At 50.7% G+C, this 27,713-nt stretch overlaps 1 protein-coding gene across 2 annotated transcripts in view; it reads left to right on the plus strand.

The window, feature by feature from the left end:
• The window catches only part of GALNT18 (polypeptide N-acetylgalactosaminyltransferase 18), a 350,253-nt gene that overhangs the window by 154,773 nt on the left and 167,767 nt on the right, over positions 1-27,713 (plus strand). For both annotated transcript variants that reach the window (XM_004751990.3, XM_013055819.2), the window contains exon 2: positions 15,843-16,035. In XM_004751990.3, the coding sequence (XP_004752047.1) occupies positions 15,843-16,035 (193 nt within the window). The remainder of the gene's footprint in view (positions 1-15,842; positions 16,036-27,713) is intronic.

Consider the following 27,713-nt stretch of genomic DNA (forward strand, 5'->3'; position numbering starts at 1 on the left):
CTCAGTCCTCACAATAACCCCACAAGGAAGCAGATATTAAGATTATCCCCAATTTTCTATATTAGGAAGCTGAGGCACAGGGAGGGCAAGTGATTTACAAGAGGCTGTACAGCTAGTAAGTCAGGAAGCTACGTTCTAAACTCTGACAATGTGGCCTCAGAATTCTTGTACTTCACCACTAGGCCAAGGTTCTCTCTCTGCACAGCTGCACCTTGATGAGAATTCATTGAATAAATGAATTCACTTTCATCCCTAGCTCCAAATGCATGGAGTTTAATCTTTGCCTCTCTGTGGTTACCCAGAAAAGGTATGGCAGGCCAAAGTGACTTTCAGTGTGTTGGGACCTGTTAGGCAGCTTCTGTTTGAGCTACTCTCCCAGAAAGAAAGGGAATTAGAGCTAGGGGCCTTTCTTTTCTAAAGACAAGGACATGCTCATGGGCACATGGGAGGCTGTGCTTCTGAGTGCCCTCTCTGGTCACCCACCAACCTCAAGGCATGGTATAGCAGTAGAGCCTCAGGGTCCAGTCTCTGAGCAGAGTTCTTATCCTCAGAGCTGAGCCCGGGAGACTTGGGTCTCTCAGGAGGGCTGGCTTGCTCCCTCACAATCCTTTCTGGGGCATGAAAACAAGTTTTATCTTGCACCTTGAAAATCCCTTGGTGGGGCAGACAGTCATGATTATGAAGTTCCCTGAAGAAAGTTCAGACACTATGGATGATCCTGAGACCCACTGACGTGGCCTTGTCTGACCTTGCACGTGAGGTATGAGTGTGGATGCTGGCCAAAGCCATGGCTGACAGAGACAGCTAAGCGTGGGATCCCTATTCCCTGTGGCCTGGATATGCTGAGTTTCATTGTCCAAAGCCTTTGCTGATTTTGTTTGGCTGAATGCCAGGCTTGCCTCTTTCCTTGGCCTCCTGTGCCCATCCAGCACAACTGGGTTGGTAAATTAAGAATTTGCCAGATGGAAAGGACTAATTTTTCCCGCTATCAAAATCATAGGCATGACTGGTTTTTTTTTTTTTTTTGCACTCATTCCTCTGGACACATGCTGCATTCATAATACAGAGCATTGAGACATCAGAAAGGTTTTCACATCTTTCATGTGATAAATATTTTTACCATCATGCTCAAGAAATGGATTTTGTTTGAAAATGGCCTATTTCCTTTGATGGCCTCTTTGACACAGATTCAAAGCCTTTCTGGGTCCTGCAGGGGCTTGGGTTTGGGAGGGCCTACATGTTAACTTTTTCGAAGGACAAATCCACTTCTCTTCACTGAGAAACAGGCACAGCTGCCAGGGCTGGGAGATTTATGGCCGAGGACAATAATGAAAAGATACCCAGCAAGCCAACAGCTGCTGGAAGTGATGACACAACTAGCCCCGGGACCTCCATTGCCTGGGGAACCCAGGAACCTGTGAACAGAGCAAACCCAGCAACGCCCTAGCCCTGAAGATCCCTCTCTGCTGTAAATTACACTGAAGGATTCAGATGGGGGCTGTTTAACCAGAGTGGAGCCCCGTAATATTTCTTCTTGAAGGTTTGTTTTTAAAGTGTTCTCTTGTCTTTGAAATGACACATTTTTAATGGTCTTGCTGTATGTGGTGAGCACCGGCTTGGGACTAGAGGAATCTGTTTTCAGGACAGGCTGCTGTGACCTTCTGTGATTGTGTGTGTGCGTGTGCGTACGTGTGTGTGTGTGTGTGTATGTGTGTGTGTGTGTGTGTAGCTTTGTGTGCCCATGTGAGAGGATACAGCTGGTGATAACCCAGCAAACCAGGAATGCTACACTCCTCTGGGAGCCTGGTTTAATCATCCCTAGACCTTATGATTAATGTCCTCTCTGTCCATACCCACAGAGCACCTCGGAGCTTTGTGCCGGCCTGACATATGGGCTGCAGGTGCTTCTCTAGATCTGGATCCAGACACCAGCATGGGTGAGGGGTCTCTGTAGGGGGATTCACTGGTTTGACCAAGGCTCAGACTCTGACATTTGGCTGCCTCCGAGGTACTGGAGATCCGTGTTGGTTGAGTTGGTGGCAGAATCCTTGTGAGGGTTCGAGGGAGCCCTGAGCAGGGAATGAGGGCCTTTGGGGGCGTTTTCTCCTTTCCCTGTCTAAGAATCAGCTGCTACTGATCTGTGTGACCTTGGGCTAGTCATTTAACCTCTCTGGACTTTACTTTGTTTATTTATAAGATACAAGAGTTGAGCTAGAGGTATAAGGGGTTCCTTTGACCATTCTGCCTCTAAGTGGAAACCATCAGTCCCTGTGTGAGCCAGAATCTGTGATTTGAAACACCCTAGAATCACCACATTTTAGGACCTGAATTCATCTTGCCAGCCCCACCCCTCACATTCACCCAGGAGAAAACTGAGGCCTAAAGAGAAGGGGGTACTTGCCCACTCATGGAGGGCCTGAGCCACAGAGCCTGACTGGAAGGAGACCTGAGACTCTAGTCACTGCTCCAGCCTGGTTCCTAGAGCAGGGCCCCAAACAGCAGCTTCAGCACCCCCTGGGAACTTGCTAGAAATGCATATTCTCAGGTTCTACCCCACACCTGCTGAGTCAGCACCTCCAGGGATGGGGCCCAGAGACAATCTGTGATTTCACCAGCCCTCTGGGTAAACCTGATGCTCACTAACATTGGGAGCCACTGCATTCCAGCATGGGGCTGCTCCTCGAAGACCAGAAGGATGATGCTGTAGGTTTCAGAGTACCATGGAAAGGCTGAGGCTGGAGAGGCTGAGGCTGGAGAGGAGGGAGTATTCGAGAGGACAGGTACATACACGCTTCCCGGCTTCCTTCCTGCTACAGGTTTCCCAAAGCCGGGACTTCTCCCCAAGCTGTCCCAGCACCTCAGAGGTGCGGCTACTGCAGGCGTCCCGTGGGTCAGGCTGCAGACTGTCCTAGTGCTAGACACCACGTTTCCTCCCTGCCGAGTCCAGGTGTTCCCATCGGTACATCCATGCCGGGAGAGGCATGCCACTTGAACATCAACAGGGTCGACCTGCTAGTTCATTCCAAGAAATTGATGTGTGGAAACACTGTGTTTTATGTGTGAACAGTGAGGTGTATATTTAGAAGTCTGGGTGCTCAACTCCAAGCTGTCAGCTCTCGGGGGGAAAAAAATGATGGCATGTGCTTCAGAGTTCATTATATCTCCTAGGCAGAACTCTAGGTTTAAAGGGTTGTTTTAAAGTAGCTCATAATGGCACCTATAAATCCTGGTTCCTAAGATACACACATTTGTCACTCCTTAAACTGAGTTTTTCACATGTTCTTTATGTGGTTGGCTTGGAGCACAAAGACTCGGACCTTTAATGGAAGGTTCCATTCTGCATAATTGCGAATCACGTCCTCTTGGATTTCCATGAGTGTGTGCACATAGGCACTGAGCTCTGGCTGCCCCAGCCTGCTGGGCCCTCTCAGTGTAGAGCTCGACCACACCAAGGCCCAGACCCTGCCCTGTGCAGGCTCAGCTCCAGAGACGGCATGGGCTCTGTCTGGCTGAGAGGTCGGCATACGGTATCTCCCAGATCCAACGAAATCCCATTCCTCACTGGCCATGTCAGCCCAGACAAAAAATGGTGCTTCTCCCTAGACCCCCAGCTCATTCTCTAGTTCTTTGCTAGGACTTGCCACCTTCCTGAATCCTGTCCCACCTGTCTGGGGCTGCTTTCTCTAACCATTGCCAGCCCCTGCAGGGCTTGGGGCCTGATTTCTCTGTCCCTGGCCTTGCCCAGCATCTTGTTTGCAGGGACTTGGACATCCAGAATCATAGCTACATTTTGTCCTTCCTGGCTGGAGCTGACGGAGAGTATCTAGAGAGCTATATCAAAGCCAGCTTCTAGGAGGTGGAGGCTTTGACCAGCAGACAGACCCTAGCTGATATTTCACTGAGCTTACTGGTGAGGGCTTGATGCAGATTAGCTCCTACTTTTCTTACTACAACCCTAAGAAGCAGGAATTGTTATCATCATTTACAAGTGAGGAAACCGAGGCACAGAGCAGTTAAGACTCATCCGTCTAGTAGGTGGAGGGGCAGGATCCATAGTCTGGGCTCCAGCTACACCAGGAACAGGCAGACTTTAGCCCACAGGCCACATCTGACCTGCTGCCTGCTTTTATCAGTTGGTTTCTTGGAACACAGCCACACCCACTCATTTACCCAGCCTCTAGGGCTATGCTTTCTCCGTACACAGCAGAGCTGAGTAGTTATGACTGAGACCACGTGACCCATAAGCCTGAAATATTTACTACTGGTCTTTACAGAAAAAAGTTTGCCAACCCCTGCTTTCCATCATGCTACCCACTCGTGGCTCCCATGAAATTGAAGGCAGATTTTTCTGTGTGTGTGTCAATGTGCATTTTCTGGTGCGTATTACCAGGTTTCATCAGATTTTCAGAGGAGGTCCCCCTCTTCTACCCCCCTTCCCCAAACAATAGAACTACAGCTTTTAGAAAGTTTTGAAAGCCCAGAGAGTTGGGTAGCCAAATGCCAATTCCTAGGCCAAAGCACAACAGTGGGAGCCAAGGCCAATGGTCAGGAGCCAGTTGGAAACTGCGATAGTTCAATCAGAGCAAGTGGAGAAGAACCAGGGGCAGAATGATGATGGTCACAGGACTCGCTTTGCACCGTCTGCAACTCTCCTTTGTTGTTCATTAGCTGGGGTGTGAGGGAGGCAGGGCCAAGGTGGCTTCAAGGTCAGGGATGAGGACCCTGCACAGCTCATGGCCACCTGCTACGTTCATGTGCATCTGCTCCTTTGGAGAACCTGGCCTGATAGCCCCAGTCTTATCCCTGCGTGCAGTGTCACAGGAGTGTCAGGCACGAGAGGACGCTGTGTGAGAGCAGTGCTGGGACACTCTTGATGCTCAACAAATATTACTGTCATTCCTTTGCCTCCCTATAGCTCCGAGGGCAAAGTATGAGAATTATCTTTTTATTGATGGCAAAACCCACAGTGATGGCACTCTTATTAAAGAGTAGGCAGGCAGAAAAATGACCACCCCCCGCCAAAAGGTGTGTACATGCTAATCTCTGGGACCTGTGAATTTATTACCCTCCATGGCAGCGGGGAATTAAAGTTGCAGATGGAATGGAGGTGGTTGTTAGCTGACTTCAGAATAGGGAAAGCATCCTCGATGATCCAGGTGGGCCCGAGGCAATCTCAGGCTCCTTAGACGTGGAAGAGGGGATCAGAAGAGAAAGCCAGAGCAGTGCCACGTGAAGTGGACACAAGCCATCGTCGTTGGCATTGGCCTTGGACCAAGAGGGCCATGAGCCATGGAATGTGGGTGGCTTCTAGAAGCTGGAGAGGATTCAAAGATTCAAAAATCCAGGGAAATGGATTCCCCCTTAGAACATTTGGAAAGGAATACAGCTGTGCCATCAGCCCGCTGGGTCTCCAGCACTGCAAGATAATACATTTATGTTGTCTCCCACCACTCCATTCGTGCTCATCTGTCACAACACCCGCAGGAAACTGATCCTGGGCACAGCCCCTTAGACCACGCAGGCGTCCTGGCCGCGGGAAGCTAATCCACTCCCACTTTATTGCCGGTCCCCTCTGCAATTCATATCTGCGGTGAGCTAGTGGCGAGCTAGCAGTGAACTAGTGGTAGATACCATTGTCCCCATGGGACAGAGGAGCAAGCACAAGTTCAGAAAGTCTCCCGAACTTGACCAAGGTCAGCCAGATGCTCAAGGGCGGAGCCCACCCCAGAGTCCCTGCAGAAAGCCCTCCTACCTGGACCTGAAGCCTTCTGAGGGAGTCTTGCTCTTTCCCAACACCCTTCGGGTGTTGGAGGAAGCTCTCCCAGAACTGCCTTTGCCTCAGTGAATAAAGTTGTTGTGCAGGAGATTTTAATGGTGTCAGACCTGAGACTGTCAGGGCTTCTTTCTTCTGATTAGTTCCGAGCTTTCCCTTATCAGATTTCACTTCTTTCTCTTAGGGGTTCTGAGGATCCCTGGAAGAGAAAGCCTAATTGTGAGGGCTGCTGGCAAAAGACCTTTAGTTCGAATTGTAAAGCACCTCTAGAAACACAGAGAGGGGAAATACCTTATGCAGAATATTTTATTTCCTTATTATCAGGGTCCTTAGCATATCAAAGGGTGTTTTTAAAAAGTCTGAAAATTTCCCCCTGGGAGCCCCATTAGAGGCAGAGTCTTGCTTTTCCAGGATAAGTAAAGCACCACAATGATGAGCTAAAGTCCTCCTTTTTTTTCCCCAAATAAAACCCAAACACTGGGTCTATCTTACAGCCCAGATGAGGAAGGGGGCCTAAAGTATAGCAGATTTGCCCAGTGTTGGAGGTGAGAGCTGGCTGAGACCTCCTGCTTCTCTGTCCGCTCTTTCCCACAACTTCTCAGTGTCTCACTGTGGCTGGGGCCCTGGGCACAGAGGCTGGCTGGATCTCCAGGCTGGATGCCGCAAGGTGAGGGAAGGGAGACACACGTCCTGGGCTGTGGGGACGACAGAGCAGAAGACAAGCTGGAGGCAGCCCAGAGTGACCTGCCATTCAGGGTGACAGCCATCCCTGTGTAGCATTGGAAACCCAGACTCAACAGTAGTGTTGCAGCAGTAGGCCTCGGTGGGACCGGCCTGGGCTGCTCGAGCGGGGCGCAAGCACCAGGCTCTTTAGTAGGAATAACGGTGACTTCTCACTGGGCAGCCAGCAGGCAAGAGTTTACCGAGAGCCGACAAGAAAAATGTACATTTCTGGTTATTCAATTAGCCTCTTCTTTTTAGCCCCCAATAAAACAGGCAACAAGGCATCTCAAGCATAGAAGAAAATTTTTCTAAAAATCACTGAATTGTACATTTGAAATGGGTGAATTTTATGGTATATAAATTACACCCCAATAAAGCTGTTAAAAAAATAAATGAGGTGGAAGAAAAGGAAGCATCCTTTAAGAGTTCTTATCTGGGCTATTCGGCAAGGCCCACTCCATTATTTAATGCTTAGCCTTCATCCTTCTAAAAGCTGACCCCACAGTGACTCCACACAGCACCTTGGCAGGCTGCTCCATTTCATAGGAGAGGCTGGAGGCTGGAGGGGCCAGGCTGCAGGTCTGGTCCACAGAGAGTGAAGAGCTCCCCAGGAGTGGGGAGAGAAGGATCTCCAGAACACTCCAGGAGGAGGGCCAGGGGACAGGCCCAGCTGGACTTTATACACAGGTTCTAGGGCCCACAGCAGGCAGCTACCAGGGACACAGGCCCGCCTCCCTTCCTCCTCATTACTGGGTTCTGGATCTCAGCACCAAACACCCAGAGCTTTGGCTTTGAGCATGGCCTGAGGCAGAAGCAGAAATAGCAGTGGCTCGAGGACTGACTGCAGTGCAGAAGCTAGGCCCCCTCCCCATGCACTCTCCACGGCCTGCTCAACTCTACAGGAAAGAGGAGTATATGACAAATTGAGTAAAACACCACAAGCAGCAAGAAGGCTCTGCCGCTTTCCTGCAAAGACACCCCTAAAGGTACCCAAAGGGAGGGTCCGGAAGCAGACCTGCTGCTTCCAGGGAAGACATGGCTCAGCGTGGGCAACGGGCTAAGGGGTCTTAAGTGATGTGAGCTCAGTTCCTGGGGACCCTGTCTGCCCCTTGGCAGGCTTTGACCAGCCCCTGCAGTGGGAGCTCCAGGCCCCTTTGGCCTCCAGCAGCCACTGTGCCATGTGACCCCTTCTACTGCTATTTTAGGATAAATCCAGGGAGCAGGGAAGTGTCTTGGGTTCTTGCTTAGGGAGAGGTCTGGGCTTTAGCTTCTCCAAAGAGCTAGCAGCGTCTCAGAGCGTTGGTGAGTGTGCAGCAGGGGCCGGCCGAGTGGCTCAGCCTCAGAAGATGGGAATTGCAAGCAATGTGGTCCTGGAGGAGGCAGGCCGTCAGATGTGGCTGGGGCCGGGCAGCAGCACAGGTCTGTTTCACTCCCAAACCCATTTTCTTTCCATCCGTTGTGTGGTCTCGGCTCTGCCAAGACCCTGGACCAAAAGCAGCTGGGCAGGCCCTTGTCTGGGCTGCTCACCCTGGCAGCCACCCTCATGCAACTGTTCTTCCCTCTTCCAGCATCAGTGGATTCACGAGCCTTGAAGGCCCGGGCAGAGTGTCCAGATGTGCTCCTTGTGCCTGGCAAGCGTGCCGGGATACAACCCCCAGGGCTTGCGGCCTTTGTTGCATTCATTGCCCAAAGCCTCGCAAGCTGCTTTCCTGCCCTGTTTTCCTCCTGTCTGCCCGAGTTAGCATGGAGGCTGTCAGGACAGGGACCTGTAATTCTCTGCTCTCATTAGTGGGCTGCATGTGGGGCACTGTGGGCATATCTCTGAGACCCTAATGTGGCATTTCCCGATGCCCCATTTGATCACGGGTAGAACTTTCCAGAAAACAGATCATGCACAATGAGAACTGGGCATTAACATGGAGAAGTCGATGAGCCGAGTGAAAGTTCTCTGGTGTGCTTATTCATAGGGAGCCTCCCAGGAAGGCTTCAGAGCAGGTGATACTCAAAATACCCTTAATTGGCGAGGCACGGGCATGCATGCTTGCTGCAGTGTGGGGCAAGGCCCTGGGTCTGCTGGCCAGGCCAGGTGTGCACCTCATCGCTGCTGGCTGGTGGGAAAACCTGGAGTCCTCCAAGAAGAGAGCCAGAGCAGCCGGGGTGGCAAGACCACCCGCAGGGGCTCTAGGCGGCAGCTGCCTACCATCGCTGAGGAAGTATTCCCGTAGTTGGACGTTGCAGCGAACCAGTGCAGACCGGCTGAGAAGTCTCCCGGGGCCTGAAGTTTCTAGTCTTCAAGCCAGTGTGTCTTGACTCACAACATGGAGGGAGGCTTGGGATAGGTCTCTGGGCTGCAGTTTCCTCTTCTCTGTGATAGGAAGGATAGACCACAGTGATGGCCTGTGATCATCATAGGCCACGGTGCCGGCCTGGCCTCCCCTCCTGGCGGGGGCCGTATGATGGAACGGGGCTACAGGGCCTACGGGATCAGCTCAAGGGGGCAGAGGGATGGCAGTGGACACGCAAGATCGGCCTGCAGTTTCCCTGCTCACCGGACCTCAAATAATGCATCTTGCCACTCGAGACAGTCCTTGGGTGATGGTTAACGTGTTGGGCTTTGGCATTACTATCTGTCTACGTGCTTATCATTTCAGAAGCTATTTCTAAATGATATGGCCAATCCTGGCCATTCAGACTTGCAGTTTGCATTACGGATCCGCCAGACATCCTGCCCTCCCCGGCCTCCCGAGGCCCCAGCAGCTCTCGTGCTTCTCTGGTTTCAGCTGTGAAGAGCCGTCTGTGCAGACGCCTGGAGCCCCCCCTGCTTCTGCATCTTTGCTCCCGGTGGTCTGGCCCTAGGGGTGTCCTTCTCCAGAGTGAGCCTGGGACTCTCACTTACTCTTCATATCTAGCTTGAGCATCCTCTCCTCCGGGAAGCCTTCCCTGCATGCACGTCTTCCCTCTCTAGGAAACCAAGTGGCATGTTACCCATGCTGGATCCAAACATTGATCACGTTCTCTGTACAACCGGCTTTTCCGCTAGGCTGGATGCTGCTTGAGGACGGGCACGGAGTCTGAGTGCTTTTTATATTTCCAGTGACCAGCAATAGGCCCGACACACAGTAAACTTGCTTGCGTATTGGTTGATTGTCTGATAAGAAGAGTTAACTCCTTTTGACAGTGACTCCCAAAACCCAGCAGTGGAGGAGGTGCCGCCATGGGGAGCCCCTCGGGTTAAAGCCACCGAGCAGCAGTTTCCAGATGCTGGCCGAGAAGGGCATTCTAGGAATGAGCAGAAATGGTTGTTTCTGGGCCAGAGGGCAGGGGGTGCCCACAAAGCAAAGGGCAGGTTCCTCCGAGAGATGTCAAAGAGGAGGAAGAAGTCAACCTCTCTTCTCAGCATCAGAAGTGTCATGCTTTGCATGGACCCATTGAATGTGCCTTTTCTCTTCAAAAGGTGGAGTGATTAGTGACCCTTCAGGGGAATCCTCCCCTTGAGTTGGTTGACAGGGATTTCTCTAGCAAGCACCTTAGAGACTGAGCTGTGGTGTGGGGGGTGGAGGAGAGCTCAGGAGGAAGGCTGGCAGCCACGCGTCTGCAGGAACTTTGGGGAAAAATGGGAACACCTGACCTTACTCTCAGTCTCTCTGAGACTCTGTGGTTTGAGTCAGATACTCCCTGAAGACATCTTAGGTTAGTTTTCTGAAGACTCTGGGTCTTACAACTTCTCTGTGCCCTGCACCTGGGTTTCTGGGACTTTGGAGCCTTCCTGTGGTCTTCCTAATTCTGAGTTCTTCCAGGGGAGCATAGAAAGAGGAAGAGGCAAGAAACACACAGCCTTTCCTCCCTCCTTCTTTTTCTCTCTTCTCTCCTTGCTTTTTGGGGTGGTTCCTCCGTGCACTGTCCTGATCTGGATGCTTGGGCGAGATTCCAGGTAATTCTTTGATGTAAGAGATTTGCCAAAGAGTCCTGAGAAAGGGGCAGGGGTTGGCTACCAATGACCACATTCCATGGGACTCCCCAAGAAGCTTCTAAGAGCATACCGATCATCTCAAAAGGCTGTGTGTAAGTGACCTAGGTAGGAAATTAACTGCCCACAGCTGGACTTTGCCCGCCCTTTCCGGGCTTCATGTTCCTGCTTGCCGACACAGGACTCTAAGCCCCTTTCAGCTCCCTCTGAGGACGTGGGGAATCCCTAACGGATCGGGGGCTCAATGACTCCTCTTCCGTCTTGCTGCTGCTACTCCATTCATCTTCCTGATGCTCATTAAGCACCTGCCAGAATGGGCACTGTTCTAAGCACTGGAGGTTCCTCAGAGAACAGAGCAAATCCCTGACTTCACGGAGCTCACGTTTGAGTCAGGAAAGACAACAAGCAAGACAAATAGAAAAAGGACTTCAGTGGGTGCAGAGGGAACTCGGAGATCGAATGTTTAGAAAAGGCTTTACTGAGAAAATGACTTCTGAGGAAAGAGGTAAAGGAAGTGAGGGGAGCTAGCCACGGGGTGTAGACAGAAGCACAAGAGCAAAGGCCCTGAGGTATGTGGTGAGTCTGGTGAGGGGCCAGTGTGGTTGGAGTAGAGAAGACAAGGGGGCAGGGGGAGAGGGTGAGCTCTCAGGGTCTTGATCACCAGGAGCCTTGTAAGGCCTTCTCTGTGTCAGGAACTAAGTGAAGGACCTCGGTCTTTCATGCTGAGGAGACAGCTGTTGGAGGTACGGTGCAGAGAGGGGCATAGCATGGCAGTGTCCCCCCGCTGCCATGTCCCACAGGGCTCCCACCTCCCCATGCCACAGAGCTCATAGCGAGGGAATTTGGGGGAATGCCTCCCTGACTAAGCATTACACAGAGGCTGTGTGTCTGTCTAGTGGAAGGAAGGGCCTTTCAGTGCTCGCTCCTGGCCTGTTCTCCCTGGGACCCAGACGAGCACCCAGGCTGGGTGAGAAACGGACAGGGGTTAGAGGATCTGGGTTGTATTCAGCACCTCTCAACTCTGGCTGTGGTCCAGGCTGTGTTCACTGTGCCCTGCTTAATCTCAGCCACGAGTGAGCTGTCCTTGGGCAACTCTCAGCCGTCTGGAGATACACTTCTTCTGAGTGCCCCTCGGTTGGTCAGGTGTGCCCAGATAGGTCTGGACCCCAGTAGGAAATGCTATACTTCAGTAGAGCCCAAGTCTGCTCCTGACAAGTGCCTCCTCCCTGGGTGACAGACAGTCCTTGTCTGGTCCGTCACCAGATGTGTCCAGATGCCCCTGGACCCTGGCAATTGCCCCTGGACCCCCGGCCTTGGCATTTCCCTGGAGCCTGTTTGCCTGTCACACCATCATGTCAAAGACGAGCCTGCTTTGCTGATGACCATGTCGGGCTGCTTTCTTACTAGAGAGAGAAGGGAGTTGTTGGGTCAAGGCCCAGCTAAGGGTAGGCCACTTGTCAGTGGATGTGGAAACCCTTCCTCTGGGAGATAGACAGCAACATCTTTCAGAGCTGGGGACCTCAGGACAGGACCATTTATCTTCCCCATCTGAACTCAAGAGGTGTTGGGAGAAGGGCACTCTGGTGGGGCTGTGGGTTCCTCAGGAGCATTCACGACGTGCCAGGCCCTGTGCTAAGTTCCGTACGTGGAACATCTTATCAAATATGTACACATGCTCTATGAGAAAGGTACTAATATTATTGACCACATTTTCTGGCTGGGGAAATAGGTGCCGGTAAGCTAGACTAAACCAGCAAATGGTAGATCTGGAGTGTAAAACCCAGATTCGGATAACCAGTCCTCTTAACCAGTCCTTCGGATGTCACAAGTAAGGTAGAGCAGGGGGTCATCGTGCGTTTTCGTAAAGGACCAGATGGTTAAGTATTTTCGATTTTTCAGGCCACGTGGGCTCTGTTGCACATACTTGACTGGGCCCTTGGAGGTCTAAAGCAGCTGTAGATGATACGTAAGCCCATGATTGAGGCAGTTTTCCAGTAAAGCCTTATTTATAAAATAACGTGGTGGGCCAGATTTGGCCCTCAGACTAGGGTTTGCCATTTGTGGTATGGAGGGAAAAATGTAAAGCTGAGAGGAAGTCAGCCCTTTTGCCAATGCCCCCTGACAAACTGGGTGACCTCAGCTTGGTCCTTTAACCTTTTCGTTTGGTTTCTTCATGCCTAATAACTAACCACAACAGGGTGCTTCTCAACTAACTTATTTAAAATGGTTTATGGAAAATGAACAAGAGGAAGCTGAGCAGACCTAAACATGTGGAAAATAGACCTCACAATTCTAAAAACTGAGGCCAGACGTGTGGTTCCTGGACTTGTTTCGAGAGCAAGAGCAGAACTATATGTATTAGTCGCTTTACTACCTTAGCCCCAGGTCGCGTTTTATTCCCTACTAATGATATTTTGTGCACCCCTGAACCTCATGCTCGATCAATCATTAACTTTGTTTTTTACCCCTACTCCCTGTTTACCCAGTGATCATAGAATCCTAATGGGGAGTTGAGAGACACATTTGTCTTCAAATTAACTGATATACATGAGCATTCCAGGTGCTTCATTTTCCAGAAAAATGCAGAGCTCCAGAGGTTTGAAGACCTGCCTTCTCGAGGTTTCTTCACACACACCCCCCCAACATATTCCCCTCTTTCCCCAAACATACATAAGCTTTCCCTCAGCTTCAGCGGGCAATGCAGTTTTGGGAATGAGAGCCAACGTTCCCAATGGGCTGTCCTTGTGATAATGAAACTTTCTCTGCTTCCAAAAATGAATGAATTAATTAAATGAAATCATTTATGGATGCCCTCACAAGAGATGTGTCCTGGGCTGGGGGCACAGCAGGGAATGAGACAGAAGTCAACCTCCCCTCATGGAGTCCACACCTGTGAGCAAGACAGAGATAACTTTAAGTAAAGACATCGGGCCAGCACGGTGCTTGGCTCTGGGCAGGAATTCAACAGAGAGGACTTCTTGCATTGCCTTGCCCCTGATTTCTCATTCAAGACCCACAGATTTCTGGTTTGTTGTGGTTTATCCCTATGCTGAGCAAAACGAAGGGAGCATATGGTAGAACCCCGGACTTGAATATGTTTATAATACATTTTTATGCAACACAGGTCTAATTGTGAATCATAATTTTTTCATTAACTGATCTCATTTGACTTGGTAATATCCATTTAGGTAGGTATGTGAGAGCAGTAAAACTCCATTTCTTTTAAATATTATATGATTCCGTTGGCTCACTGATTTAGATTTTTACCACCCCCAGCATTCCAAATGAACACCTCATACATCTGAGAGATAGCAAGGGCCTTTACGATCACCTGAGCCTTGGGCCTCCCTTCACACATGCCTCGGAGGCGGCAACAAGTGTGCCCCGGGTTCTGGGATGGAACCTTAGGTGACCACCACATTTCTTGTTTGGTCATAGAAATGCTACGTGGTTTGCATTTTACTCCTTATTCAGTCCTCATCTGTTGTATAGCTGAGTTCCTTCCATCCCTTTAAGGAAAATCGGTCTGCCATGTCTATCTGTGAACTCATGGGTGTCCCAGCCCATTGCCACATGGACCCAGGGTGGTGTAGTTGGTCAGGACTGCTGCCTTGGGAGACAGGCCTCCCTGGACTGACTGTCCCCTGCTTTGCTTCCTTATGAGTGAGTCAGGTCAGGAGAGGTGAGGTGCCTCCACAGGTTTACCCCCCACCTGGGTGTTCCAGCCCCGATGACACATCTTTGGGCATCTCTCTCACTAAAGTCTCTGCCATCGGCGTACTTGCTCTGCCTCAAAATCAAGGACTTTCTAATTTGTGGGGAGTCACAAAAGTCCCCTTCTCTCAATGACAGCCTTCGTGCACCTGCACTGAAAGAGGCTTCATCCCCCAGGGCATCCCTTCCACAGTGGGAGGATCCTGGGTGTTGGAAGTCCTCTTCCCCTCTCTCAGATTGGTTCTCACAAGAGTCCCCCATGAGGAAGAGGGGAGTAAGAGCTGTCTGCAGCACTGAGCTCCCCAACCTGGGAGACCCGGGAACCTTGGGTCCTTGCCGGACTCCTGGCATAGATGTGTGTCATATACCCACAGGCTTCTTATGGACAACTGAGGGGACATTGGCAGTGTTCCAAGCCTGTGTCTTCTGTCCCTAACCTGCTTCTGCTTCTTCTGGTCTCTGGTTCATTCCAGGCTTCTAGCACCATCTCTCACTTACATCATGTTATGAGCTTGAAGGGTACCATCTAGTGGCCTTGGCATCTCTCTCCTATTTCTCTGATTTCTGACCTTGACTACCTGTCTCTCAGAAAGAATTCCAAAGTTCTGGCCCATCAGCCTATGTCCTGGCAAGACCTGCCTGCTGCCCCCATAAAAGAGAGACTCAAATGACTGGCCAGGCTCCCCTGGCTAGGCGCTATGCCAGGTACCATGTATTGTGTAGCTTTCTGAGTCTTATGCTGGCCCAAGTGCTGTATGTACATTATTTATGTGATCCTCTCAGATTCTGGGAGGTGGGGGGCGGCAGGGTTGGTATTAGCATACCTGCACTCCAAATGGGAAGCAAGATGCAGAGAGGTTGAGTGTTTGCTTGTGGCACTATAGCCAGTGAATGGTGGAGCAGGGATTTATTTGAATCCATGTCTGTGTGGAATCCAAAGCTTCCGCTCTTATGGGTAATAATGTCCCCTTCATTTTCTTAGAAAACTCCAGGGAAACCATGAGCTCATGACCTGGTTTGGGGCTGTCCCTACCTACAGATCTACCAGGGGTCCAGAGAACAATGTCCAGAGTGCGTGGGTGACTCTGTACCACTGATTCCTTGTTCTGGTAGGCACAGCCTGGAAGCCTCAGAAGGCAGTCTGGTTGGGGGTCCTTGGAGCCAGATGAATGGCACTTGGCTGGGCCAGGCCACTCACAGCAGACCAGACAATGGAGAGGAAGGTGGGCGGGCAAGAAGTCCGGTCAGGGGACCTGGATATAGAGCAGGCTCCGGACTGGCAGGGAGTGGGGGTGCGATCTTGGCAAAGAGAAATGGAAGCCCATTTGAGGGCTAGGGCTAGCATCTCTGGTGAGGAAAGGAGGGCGTTCTGACTTGAAGCCATGGAGCATGGGCATCATATCCGTCAACCTCTCGGTAGACCCTGTAGGATGTACTTCTATATCCCATGTGCCTAATGGTTGTGGGATGGATGGATGGATGGATGGATGGATGGATAAATGAGTTTGAGGATGCATGAAGATTATGGATTATCTTCCCCAAAGCCCCCAAATACGGGGATAAGATTGTTTTACCCAAGGTGATGGTAAGGGAGGGGGAGGGGTTGTCATGGCATTTGCAGGGGTGCACTCTGACCCACTGTCTCCTTGTCCCTTCTTTCTCCAGAGGCTCCCGCCAAGCCTGAGGAGGCAGAAGCTGAGCCTTTCACAGACTCCTCTCTGTTTGCACACTGGGGCCAGGAGCTCAGCCCTGAAGGCCGGCGTGTGGCCCTGAAGCAGTTCCAGTACTACGGCTATAATGCCTACCTCAGTGACCGCCTGCCCCTCGACCGGCCCCTGCCTGACCTCAGACCCAGTGGGTGAGCAGAGTCAGTGGCTGGGCCCATGTCGACCTGCCTGTGGGGAGATGGGGGTCACCATGGTGCCAGGAACAGGGTCAGAACAAGGCATTCAGACTCCTGGGTCCCTCTCCTGCGTCAGCCAGGGTCTGTGCCCTCAGCCTTCATGGGGCAAGTCACTCTCCTCCTCCTCCCAGAGCCTCAGTTTCTCCATCTGCTAAGCAGGGGGAAGGCTTTTTCCATGAGAGACGTTGAGGATTAATAATGTAATTTATTCCTTACGGGCTCTAGAGTCATCTGGTGTTCCTGTTAATAAGTCTTTTTAACCCAATTAGTTGCATTTTTATGAACAATTATTTTTTTTTCTATAAATTAGTATTTAAAGTATATCCATCTTCCAGGGCTAACAAGTCATTACACCCGACACAGAAGTCTGTCTTGACTTTTCTCTTTGTTACAGAAGATGTTCCTTTAAGGTTCAGTTAGAATTTTTATTACTCCTAATTATTAAAAGTGTGGGCACGTACCATAGCTGAGAAAATCTCATTAACTTTTGTGAGCTCCCCCCCAAACCTTCTTTCCCCCTCTTTCTCCTTATTTTTAAATTTTTCTTAAAGCTGCAAACTACAGTGAGCTTATATCTAGAAGACAGATATAAAGATCTTTTTCATGAAAGATCTTGCTGCTGGGTTTGGAGGCTATGTTGTTTTAGGGAGAAAAGTTCAGTTCAGTCCCATAGATACTTACTGAGCTCATGCTGTATACTATGTCATTGAGAATGGTTTTTCCTGGCCCAAGGAGAACTTGGCTGGGCTCTAGGGACAAAAGAGCAGCTGAGGACATACAAGGGCTAGAAGAGTATATATTCATTTAAAGGATATTTACTGATAATTATATATGCCAGCAAAGTCTAGGCGCAGGGAAAGAGCAGTGAACAAAACAGATGGGAATCCTTGCCCTCACAGAGCTTACATTCTAGATAGGCCGAGACACATAATAAAGAAAACAGAGAAGTAAAATATGTAGCCTGTTACATGGTAGCAGATGCTATGAAGAAATAGAAAGTTGGAGAGTGAAGTAGGGACTTCCTGGGATAGGAAGAGGGGTTGAATTTTTAGTGGGGTGGTCAGAAATGCCCTCACTAAGAAGGTGACATTTGAGCAAACATCCCGAAGAGATGAGAAAGTGAGCCACATGGACACCTGGGGGGAAATTTTCTAGGTGGAGGGCCCAGCAAGTACAAAGGTCCTGAGGTAGAAGTGTGCATGGCACGTTTGAAAAAGGAGGCCCATGCAGCTGGAACGGAGCAAGGAAGAAGGGGTGGTAGTTGGAGATGAAGTCAGAGGGGCCACAGGAAGCAGGTCAAGTAGGGCAGTGGTTCTCAAACTTGGCTGCACATTGAACTCCTAGGGAACTTTAGAATAATCATGATGCCAGGGCCACACCCTAGACCAATTAGGTAGGAGTTTCTAGAGCTGGCCCTCTGTATCTGTATTGTTTAGGGCTCTCAGGTGATTCCAGGGAGCAGCCCAGGTTGAGAATCGCAGGCAAAGGGCTTTATAGGCTGCTGCACAGGGTGTGCATATACTCTATGAGATGGGAAACAAAGGGAAGTGCTTGGCATTTTCAAAGGTCCCCGTGGCTTCTGTGTTGAGAACAGAGTGAAAGGGCCTAGGAGGGCAGGGAGACCAGATAGGAGGCTTCTGCCTATCCCGGTGAGAGGTAGTGGTAGCATGGACCATGATGGCAGTACACAGGTGTTGGGATGGAATTGGCTTCTGGGCGTATCCCGAGGGTGACTTTATCTCAGTACCCCAGGCTCTCAGCCCCCTGGGAGTGCTGCAGAGACCATGCCTGGGGCTGCAGAGATCCAGGTCTGATATGGGCAGAACCTACAGGCTCCAGAAAAAGGATCATCAGAGGAGTTGGGACCCCAGGGCTCTCTCAGGGGCCTTGGCCTTGATCTTGGCTGGCACAGGAGCTGCAGACTTTGCAACCAGCTATCACGTCAAGCTCAGGCCTCGTTCTATGCAGGTTTGTTCCAAATTAAAGGGGAACTAAGAAGGAAGCTCTGGAAATGGTGGATCTTACAGACGCAACATGACTATAGCAATGACTGGTATTTACACAGGGCTTGATGCTCTGAGAATGCCCTTCCCACCTGGACCACACCCACCGGCAGCAGAGGTGGGGAAGGGGCTGGCACATTCTTCCCATTCAGAGTTAGGGAAACTGAGGAACAAGTGCTGTGTCTGAGCTCACACAGCTGGATATGTAGCTAAGCTGAGACCCGACCCCATGTGTCCAGATGTCAAATCCTGGCCTTTGAGGGTGGCCCGCAGCTGTCCACAGAGCCAACCGACGCCAGAGCCCCTTAACTCTTCATTGAGAGATGTGCCCTGTCATTGTTCCTCCTCACTTCCCTGGGAGAGAAACAGGAGGGTGAAGGGTGGAGGGGACTGAGGCCACGTGGCCTTTCTCAGAAGGGCAGGCCTCCTTTGCAAGCACTCTCCGGAGGTAGCACATTTCAGGCGGCGGGTAGAGGGTCCAAAACTGGGCTTCCTGAGTTAGCGGACAAAGGGTCTCTAAAGGACTCCAGGTGGGCAGAATTCTGAGCAATAATCGTAACAGAGAGAACTTCCCTCCACACAGAGCTGCAGTTTATAGAGCTTCCTGCCCCCCGCACCGCCGTGGAGCAAGGTGACTTTTCATAGAAGGAAAAATGGCATCTCTGATAGAAGGCAGAGCTGAGCCCTCCCTGTGAGCCTCCACCCATGTTCTCTGCAGGGGCGTTAAGGATGCAGTTTCTCTTTGCACATGGACTTGGAAAGCTCTATCCAGTTCTACTTCAGATCCCATGCCAGACACACACCCAAGATCAGAGAGCTGTTGGTGAACCACTCAAAAACGAGGGTGTGCTTAGCTGAAACAGGGCCTCTCTTTGTCTGTTAATTTCACTAAAAACATTCCTGTGTTGTAACAAGGTCATTGCTTCCTAGCTTATCCTGTTTCACTCATTTTGGAAACATTTTTTCAAAGTCTTTACTATCATCCCATTCCAAATTACACTGGCAAACATTTCTGTAGCCTGAGCCATGTTTGCTGGGACACATTTGGCACTTGATTTCTGTTAACTATTTGACGCCTTGCAGTAACCTTCTGGAATAGGGACTCGTCTGGGAATCACACACTGTTCTTGACTGTCCTACTTACAGTCCCTCTGAGCCCAGCTCTCTGGGGCTTTTCATACCAGCCACGTCTGTGACCTTAGCTGGGGGCCCTACAATTCAATTTGGTTCTAGCACTACCTACCAGCAGTTAGTGTCAGTCCCACCAGCTATGGGCTCAGTCCCACGACACTGTCCCCTCTCCAGAGGCCGGTCACTAGTCTCAGTTGTCACCTGTGCTTTTGTCCGGCTCTAAAGGGAGGTCCGCACCACCTGTCCTGGAGTTCAGTCATTTGCTAGCAGTGGCACAGAACTGAGGGAAATGCTTATACTTAGCAGTGGATTCCAAAGGACATAATACAGGACACAGATGAGGAGTCTGATGAGGAGATATATGAGGCCTGGGAGGGTCCCCGGCACAGGAGCTTCTCTCCCCATGTACTGGGGGTATAGGATCTTCCTGGAAGCAATCTGGAAACTCTCTAAACCCAATGCTTTGAGGATCTGCATGGAGGCTTCATCATGTAGGCACGATGAATTATTAACTCACTTTCCAGCCCCTTTCCTCTGTCCAAAGATTTGTGTCGGAGGTGAGGCCGAAAGTTCCAGACTTCGAATCATTGCTGGGTCTTTCTGGTGACCGGCCTTCATTTAGGGCCCATTGAGAATCACCTCATTAGATCCAAAGATACTCCCATCACCCAGTAAATTCCAAGGGACTTCGGAGCTCTGTGTCAGACACTCCTGTCACTCAGGAAATGACAAGGGTTTTAGGATCTCTGTGTCAGGAACTGGGATCAAAGACCAAAGACCAACTATTAGCAGAAACCAGGGGCAGGGACCAATATATATATTTTGTATTATCTGACAGTATTATTATTTGTTCCCATTTTACCAAAGAAGAAACTGAGGCATAGAGAGACTATAACCTCTGCGCAAGACTGCTAGAGGCAGGGCCGGGGTTTGAGCCCAGGTAGTCTGGCAATAGAATTCGTGTTTGTAACTTCCACCATGCTTACTGCCTTGGAGTGTCCATTGGTGGCACTCTAATGGGGATGGGAACTGCTTTATCAGTATGTAGCACAGGCCGATTGGTGTATCTGAGTTGGGAAAGTCTCTGAGTGCTGGAAAAACTGTTGTGGCGAACATAAAGCCCATTATCAAGGCTGAGGATGATGTCTTTGCTGCAGGTAACATTAGGATATGGGCAGGATGGGTGGGGGTGGCTAGCATCTGGAGAAGAAGCACTGTGCTGAGGACAGTCTCCAGAAGAGTCCGGTCAAGTGGATCCTGCTTCATTCTCAGTGTCCTTGAGGACTTCTTCTCCCGGAGGTGTCCTTGGATTTTGCACTTTGCTCTTTGTATTCTTGGGTTTGTTCTTCCAAGTGCTAACCCTGACGTTATGCTTGGCTTCATTCCTGGACTGGGAAATGGGTGTTCCAAATCCCGCTCCACCCTCTCTTCCATCATCTCTGGCTGGCCCCTTATTTTGTCTCCTTTCTTGGTGCCGAAAGAGGCAATCTGACCCACTTTCATCATCTGGCTGAAGGGACCTTTCTACACCCAGGGCCTTATACACAGCAGGAGACGTCACCAGAAGCAGAAAAGTCCACCCAGCTGCTTGCTAGGATTTATTAATTTATTCATCCCACAAACATGTATTGAGCTCCAAGTGTATGCCAGGCACCCAGTAAAGCACCAGACAGAGAAACCTTGAGGGGTTTACACCATAGCAGGAATCCATATGGAAGGTGATGGGAGACGCAGGGCAGGGGGTCCGAAAGCTTGCAGACCATCTCCTGGATTCCTTGCAGAAGATCCATTCTTGTAGGTTTGGAGTAAGTCAGGGCTGGACTTGGATGGCTCATGGAAGCCCTGTTCTTCTGTGCCCTCCGTAACAGGGAGGACAGATCCGGAGAGACATCTGCAAGGAGCCTCCTTTTACTAGTTATGATGGCCCTTCCCTGGGGAAGGGAGGACAGAGGAACCAGGAACGTGTCAGTTTTATTAGCCTCTTCTGGATTCTTAAGTCTGTGCAGAGAAAGGACAGATTTCCTCAAGGCTCCAGGACAGCTGGCTTTGAGGGAAATCAAAATGCCATTCATTCTCCCTTCATTGTTTTAACAAGCATCACCCAGGTGAAAAGACTCAGGGGAGAATGGACAGTGGTGTCTTCCTCTGGTGATCCCCCTGGTTGTCACCCCAGGAGAGGTCTTTGCCATATATGGGCAGAGATTTGCCTTCTTGCTTTCTATATTGCCAAGACACCCAGGCCTCAGGACTGAGGGAGAGAGAAGCTGCATGTCAGGCTGGCTGGAGTAGGCCCCGTCTCTCCCACCCCCAGATGCAAATTCCGAACGTTCCTGTGGCTCTCCCAGTGCGCTTGAGCACACAGAGGACCCGTCCTCTTCCCCCTTGTCTGTAGGCTCCCAAATAACCCACCAGGGCTGAAAAGAGAAGAGGGGAAAAGCAAGTATTATTGGGGTGTGGATTACATTTGTCAAAACTCATCAAATTCACTTAAGATCTGTGGATTTTTACTGCATGCAGATGAAGCTTTTTTTTTTTTAAATCATAAGGAAGAAAGCGATCAGGACGGTCTCTACGGGTAGGATGGAAAGAGAGGATGGAGGCAGCATCTTTGGGGGACCACTGAGAAGATGAGTTGTGATTGTGGGGGAGGAGGATCATGGGCATTTGAAGCCATTCACCAGCTCAGGGCAGGAAGGTACAGGCAGGCCCCCAGCCAGCGGCAGCAGGTCGAGCAGGTGGCATATGGGAGCCCATGGTTTCACAACAACAGGTGCATGCCTCATTTTTTCCTTTGGGCAGTGGTATTCCTGAACAGGAGCTGCAGAAAGTATAAGGGACAAGTGCCTGAGCTAGTGGGCATTTGGGTGTGGGTAGGAGAAAGGGAGCTCCGGGTGGTAAGCTTCAAGGCTTTAAGTTGCCATGGCAACTCTAAGGCCTACCTCCAAGGTAGTTCAGGGCAGAGCCTTGGCAGGTTCTATTCCTGCCTCTCACCGGGAGACCCTCAGTCTCCTGAGTCTGTCAGTGATCATGTCCTCTTCCTTTCCAGTGTCCCCAGAGGTCCTTGTCCCTCCCCCACAGGGGGTAGGGTGGACTGGCTTTTGGCTTGACTAGGGACTAGGGGGCTCAAGCTTGAGACCAAGGCATGGGGGGAGGACTAAGGGTGGGGGTTAGACTATTTTCTGCAGCCCCAGGATGGAGCAACTGGGATGGGTGTGTGCATGTACGCATACACAAACACACACACACCCCAGCCCTATTCCTGAACCAGAGAGGTCCTGTGTGAATATCCAAGCAGAAAGATCTGGAATGGGATTAGAGCAGAGAAAGAATGCAGCCTGGAGCCAGGGGTTCTGGCGCCCTAGGAGCAGGTTAGAGTCCATCCAAGGTGACTGGTATTTGCTGCCACCACTGGGGTGTGGCCACAGGTTTGCCTGAATGGATTGGAGGGCTGTAGGGTCCTTGGGGTACAGACTCTAGACACATAGCAGAAATCTCTGGACTTGGTGGGCCGGCAGGTCTGGCTGGCTATATAGAGTAGACAGAGTAACTGTCTCCCAAGGGCACACATGTTCTAATCCCTGGAACCTATGACTATGGTCTAGTACATAGCAAAGGAGAATCAAGGTTGCAGATGGAATTAAGGTCCTTCGTCAGCTGCTTTTAAAATAAAGAGATTATCCTGGATTATTGGGATGGGCCTCGTGTAATCACAGGGCACTTACAAGTGGAAGAGAGAGGCAGAAGAGTCAGGCCAGCGGGAGGGCAGAGGGATCAGCCCTCCACCAACTATTGTTGGCCTTGAAGACAGGAAAGAGCCATAAACCAAGGCATGTGGGCAAGCTTTAGATACTGGGAAAACGCAGGAATACCGATGATCACCGTGAGCCTCCAGAAAGGAACGCAGTGCTGCCAACACTGTGATTTTTGCCAGGTGAGGCCCGTGTCAGACTTCGGACCCCCAGAACGGCAGGATAATAAATGTGTGTGGTTCTAAGCCACCAGGTGTGTAGTGCTTTCTTGCAGCAGCAGTATTAGTGTTAGGAAACTCACGCAGTGTGCAGCCTGTCTTACAGGATCCTGGGGAGGCTGGAGAGGCTCTATGCTTGGTTTCAAAGCTCTGTCGTCACTGGGCTAAAACTCAGAATAATCTGTGAATACCACCATCTTTTCCCTTTGCCCTGGGCCCCCAAAATTATGTGCTGGCCCCGGGGGACAAAGGAGATGGTTCTAGGGGGAGCAGCTGGGATCCTGATCGCTGGACCATGTGAGAGTTGCTACCCAGGGGCTAATGATTTTGACTAAGACCCACCACTGCCTCACTTACTGTGTGCCCCATGCTGGGCTGACTGCTTAATGTGTATTTTCTAATTTCACTTCATCCTCCCGTCTCTTGGAGGTCGTTATTATTATTCCCGTTTCCTATAAAAGAATACTGAGAATTTGTCAAGTTGAGAAATTTACTCAAGTTCCCACAGGTGGTATGTGGCAGAGCAAGTATGTTGAGCTGGGTCTTGTGTCTTTAGGACACTGCCTTATCACCCTTGCCCTCTCCAGCTCGGATGACCTTTTCTGGTTTGGGATCGTGGCCCTATGGAGGTGACCCAGAGATCTGTAGATGTGTCCTCCATGACAGTATCCTCCAAACAAAGGGGGGAAAACCTTCGTAGTGATTCTGCTATAGCACTGAAAATGTTAACCACATACAGTTGGGGGTGGGGTCACCCTCCTTTCCTAAATCCCTTGAGGGAAAACAGTTCTGAAAACAGTTCTTAATGTGAAGCTTGTTATGGGCCAAGAGGATCATGTGGGCTGTTCTTAAAGATAATATAATCTAGAGTTGTATTAATAGAAATATAATGTCTTTACAGGGGGAGGTGATAGTTTTGTCTATTTTGCCACTCAGATGGCAAATGCAGAATTGGATTTCAAGGGATAGAGGGAAATGAGTATGTACAGAGGAGAAGGAGCCAAGAGAGAAAGTGGGGAACATGACAAACAGATGCAGTTTCTGCTTACATTATGGAGTACTGGTGCAAGCTGGTTCAGCTCCAGCTCCTTCCCCAGCCTCTCTATGCCTTGATTTTCCTATGTACAAAGTAGCGATGGTAATATTTAGAACACTGCCTGACACAGAGTAATTGCTATTTAACTTTTTGTTATATGTGTCATCTGGGTCTTGGATCTGTAACAGGGAGGGCTTGGGGGGGACATGACCATGACTTTAAGTACCCAGCAGACAGCTGTGTGGACAAGAAGCCATAAGGGACAGGCCATCGGCACTGGCACTAGGGGAGAGGTGGGCCAGGTGGGTCAAATAGAGGGATTTCGCTCCGGCCCCAGAGTTCTGGGGAGGAGGCCGGAGCCAGGTTTGATGGAGAGCAAAGATGCCCCATCCTCTTTTTTCTGACCTGGGGCCCACCTCCCCACACTGCAGTTTCTCCTTACCACGGGCCTGATCTGCTCACCCACAAACTCACCACACAGAGACACTCAGTCCCCGACGTGGCTTGTTCCCCGGGCCGCTGTCCATGTCGCCCCAGGGATTCCATTTCCCCTGGATTTCTAGTAAGATGTTTTAGGAACAAATGGTTTCCCTGCTTCCTCTCGGGTGTTTATATTTCAAATGACTCTTTTCCCTCTTGTCCTACTTACAATCGACATTTGATATAGCAGATCCTTTCCTCTAAATTGGTATAATCACCTGAAAGATGTTTGTAGAAGCTCTCCCTCTGGATGAAAGCCGGACACTTTGATGATCACATCTACTGAGTAGTTTACCTATCTGTGGTTTCTGATCAGACGGGCCTGTTTCCCTCGCCTTGCAGACAGTTAAAGCTCCCAGTTCTTAGACGTCCGCCATCTCTTCCACAGCTGAGCCAGATGTGGCATCTTGCCAGGTCCCCGAAGCCTCTGGATATCCCCAGCCTGGCTCCATGTACCGTGCTGGCGTGTGGGAGGATAAGAGAAACCGGATAACATGGCAAACCGATGAAGCTTCTGCTGTAGATTGCAGAGCCATGTTTAAAACTTGGGTTGCGAGGCCCGGGCTCTCATTTACAAACTGCTTGACCTCCTGCATATTACCGAGTCTCTTTGTACCTTCCTCGTAAAATAATGCATTTCTGTTGTTCTCAGGCACCAAGTTTGTAATGATTTTTACGGCAGCTCTTTTTGTGTGAAGAAGTCATCCAGGGTTCTGTCAGGGAGTTACTGATCGGCTCAGGGATGGCTGCTCTGCCGGGTCACGCTGAAATTCCCACCCACAGGCCTTTCATGGGCCTGAATTAGTTCTCCTGTTCGCCATTCAAGTACTGATTCATTTGTTCATTCAGCCAGACATCCAGGGCTTCTGAGTTTCTACTCTGTGCTGAGTGCGGCACAAGGTACTCGCGATACCCGGTGAGTAAATCAGATGTGGTCTTGACCTCGTGTAGTTTAGAGGCTAGCAGAGATGCTGGTGTTTGTTCAATAATCACATAAAAACATGTTGCGACGGCATGAAAGTGACGTGCAAGTGAGCCAGAGGAGGCCGTGGGAGGGATTCCGTTCCAGCCCAGGAATCACAGTGGGCCGCTCCTTCCTGGGGCTCATGTGTGTTCTCTTGGAGCAAGGAGCTGAGCTCATTCAGCAACCACAGACCGGTGGGGTTCTTTGTGGGCCGATGCTCACGCTGGGTCACGTCATCACACAACCGGAAGCCACGAGGGGGGACGCGGGGGGCATCCTCCTGACTCACGTGTTCGAGCGCTGTCTCTAATGATGACCCTCTGTATCTCCAGCTCCCTGACCTGTCCTGTTCCAACCCCATCATTGCTACTGCCCCAGACTCCTTTCCTACCTTCTGGGGTATCATCTCACGTTCAACCTTCCCACAAGAGAGGCCTGGGCCGTGTCGCTGGTCCTCCTTCATGATTGCCAGATCTGGCCACACACAGCTCGTGGGCCAGGCTGCCCTGTATGCCGATGGCCATGCTGTTGGTAGCTACATGGAGCTCAGGAATCAGTCTCTGGTCCCCCAGTGGTGGGCAAATGATGAGGCCATGGGACAGAAGACTCAGACCCCTTTACACAAGGAGTCACAGGGATTGTTTATCCCAGTGAGGACAGTGCACCAGGAGGAGCTTCAGGCTTTGGGTGCCCAACAGTACTTTATCATCCTTGCACACATCGGGCACACGGCATCCTCTCCACCTTTCATCAGAGTCAGCAGCCCAGAGTGACATCTCTTTTACCACCCCACCCCCAGCCCCACCACGTCTCTGGCTTGTCACAACACCATTGTTTTGCCAGACGCATCTCTGGGTGAGAGTGGGAAGGAAGATACAGACCTAGTTTAGCAGGGACTCTGAGTACAGGCTTTGGAGACAGATGAGCCCAGATTTACGCTCTGGCAAATACCTTACTGTCTTAGCCCTGTTTTCCTCATCTGTATAACAGGGATAATGGTGTTTGCCATACAGGATGGGAGGAAGGAATAAAAGGTGGGGAGAAGTAAAAATATCCTTACATCTCTTAGCATGGTATATGGCAAATCGTGAGCACTCAGAAACTGGAAATTCTTACTATTATAATTTCTCCATATTCTGTACGGGGTCTGTGGACAGTAGGGGTAGCAGGCACCACACAGTCCTTTAGCTGTAGACATCATGGGAGTAGAGGTGCCAGCCAGAGGGAGTGAAAATCTTAACTATCCTCATGCTCAATGAAAAGCTCCTCGTTGCCCTCATCCATGGGTTTCATTAAGTCCAGCAGACTGAATGCAGGCAAGCCTGGGAGCCTGTTTCACCTGGAAAGTTCTAGAAGAAGCCAGCAGTGCACCCAAGTGAGGTCAGAGGAGGAGCAAGCATGTCCTGTGGGTACAGGTAGGAGGAGGAAGGCTAGGGTGAGGACACTCACATCTTGAAGGACCAAGAGGGCAGTGCTGACCCTGGGACCAGGCTCTGTCCCAGGCTTTATGTTCTAGGTAGTTAATGGTGTCTCTGAACCCTTATGTGCTGACCACCACTGCAGGGGAGGGCCTCCGGGGAGAAGGCTGGGAAGAAAGAGGGGCTGGGGACAGTCAGGGGATCTCAGAGTGTCACCTTTCTGCTGTGCTGCTGCTTGGTCCAGGAAGGATGCTGTCTTGGTTCCAAGCACCCTGGCATAGTTGGATCTGGTGATCCCTGCGCTAGCAGGAAGCCTCAGTTCACATTCGACTTTGATCTTCATCCTGGAAGAGGTCTACCCACTCCTCCCACTCCCGGTCAAGCAGCCTCCTCATGAGTTATCACCCTGACAGACTGGGAGCTTGTAGACTTGCCACGGACATAGGGAGGCGAGAATCCGCCGATGCCACACAAAGGCTTCTGGCCGCTGCCCAGGGTGGTACCCGGCCTCCAGGAACCGGGGTTGGCCTCGCTTACTTGGCCACTGCTTCCCTGCCTCTCACAGGCAACGGTGGCACTGAAGCTCTTGATATAAATGTGCTTTATAAGCAGATCAAAACCATCTTGGGGAGCT

Source organism: Mustela putorius, unplaced genomic scaffold, assembly GCF_011764305.1.
Source record: "Mustela putorius furo isolate JIRA1106 unplaced genomic scaffold, ASM1176430v1.1 tig00003859_pilon_pilon_pilon, whole genome shotgun sequence".
NCBI classification, from domain to species: domain Eukaryota; kingdom Metazoa; phylum Chordata; class Mammalia; order Carnivora; family Mustelidae; genus Mustela; species Mustela putorius.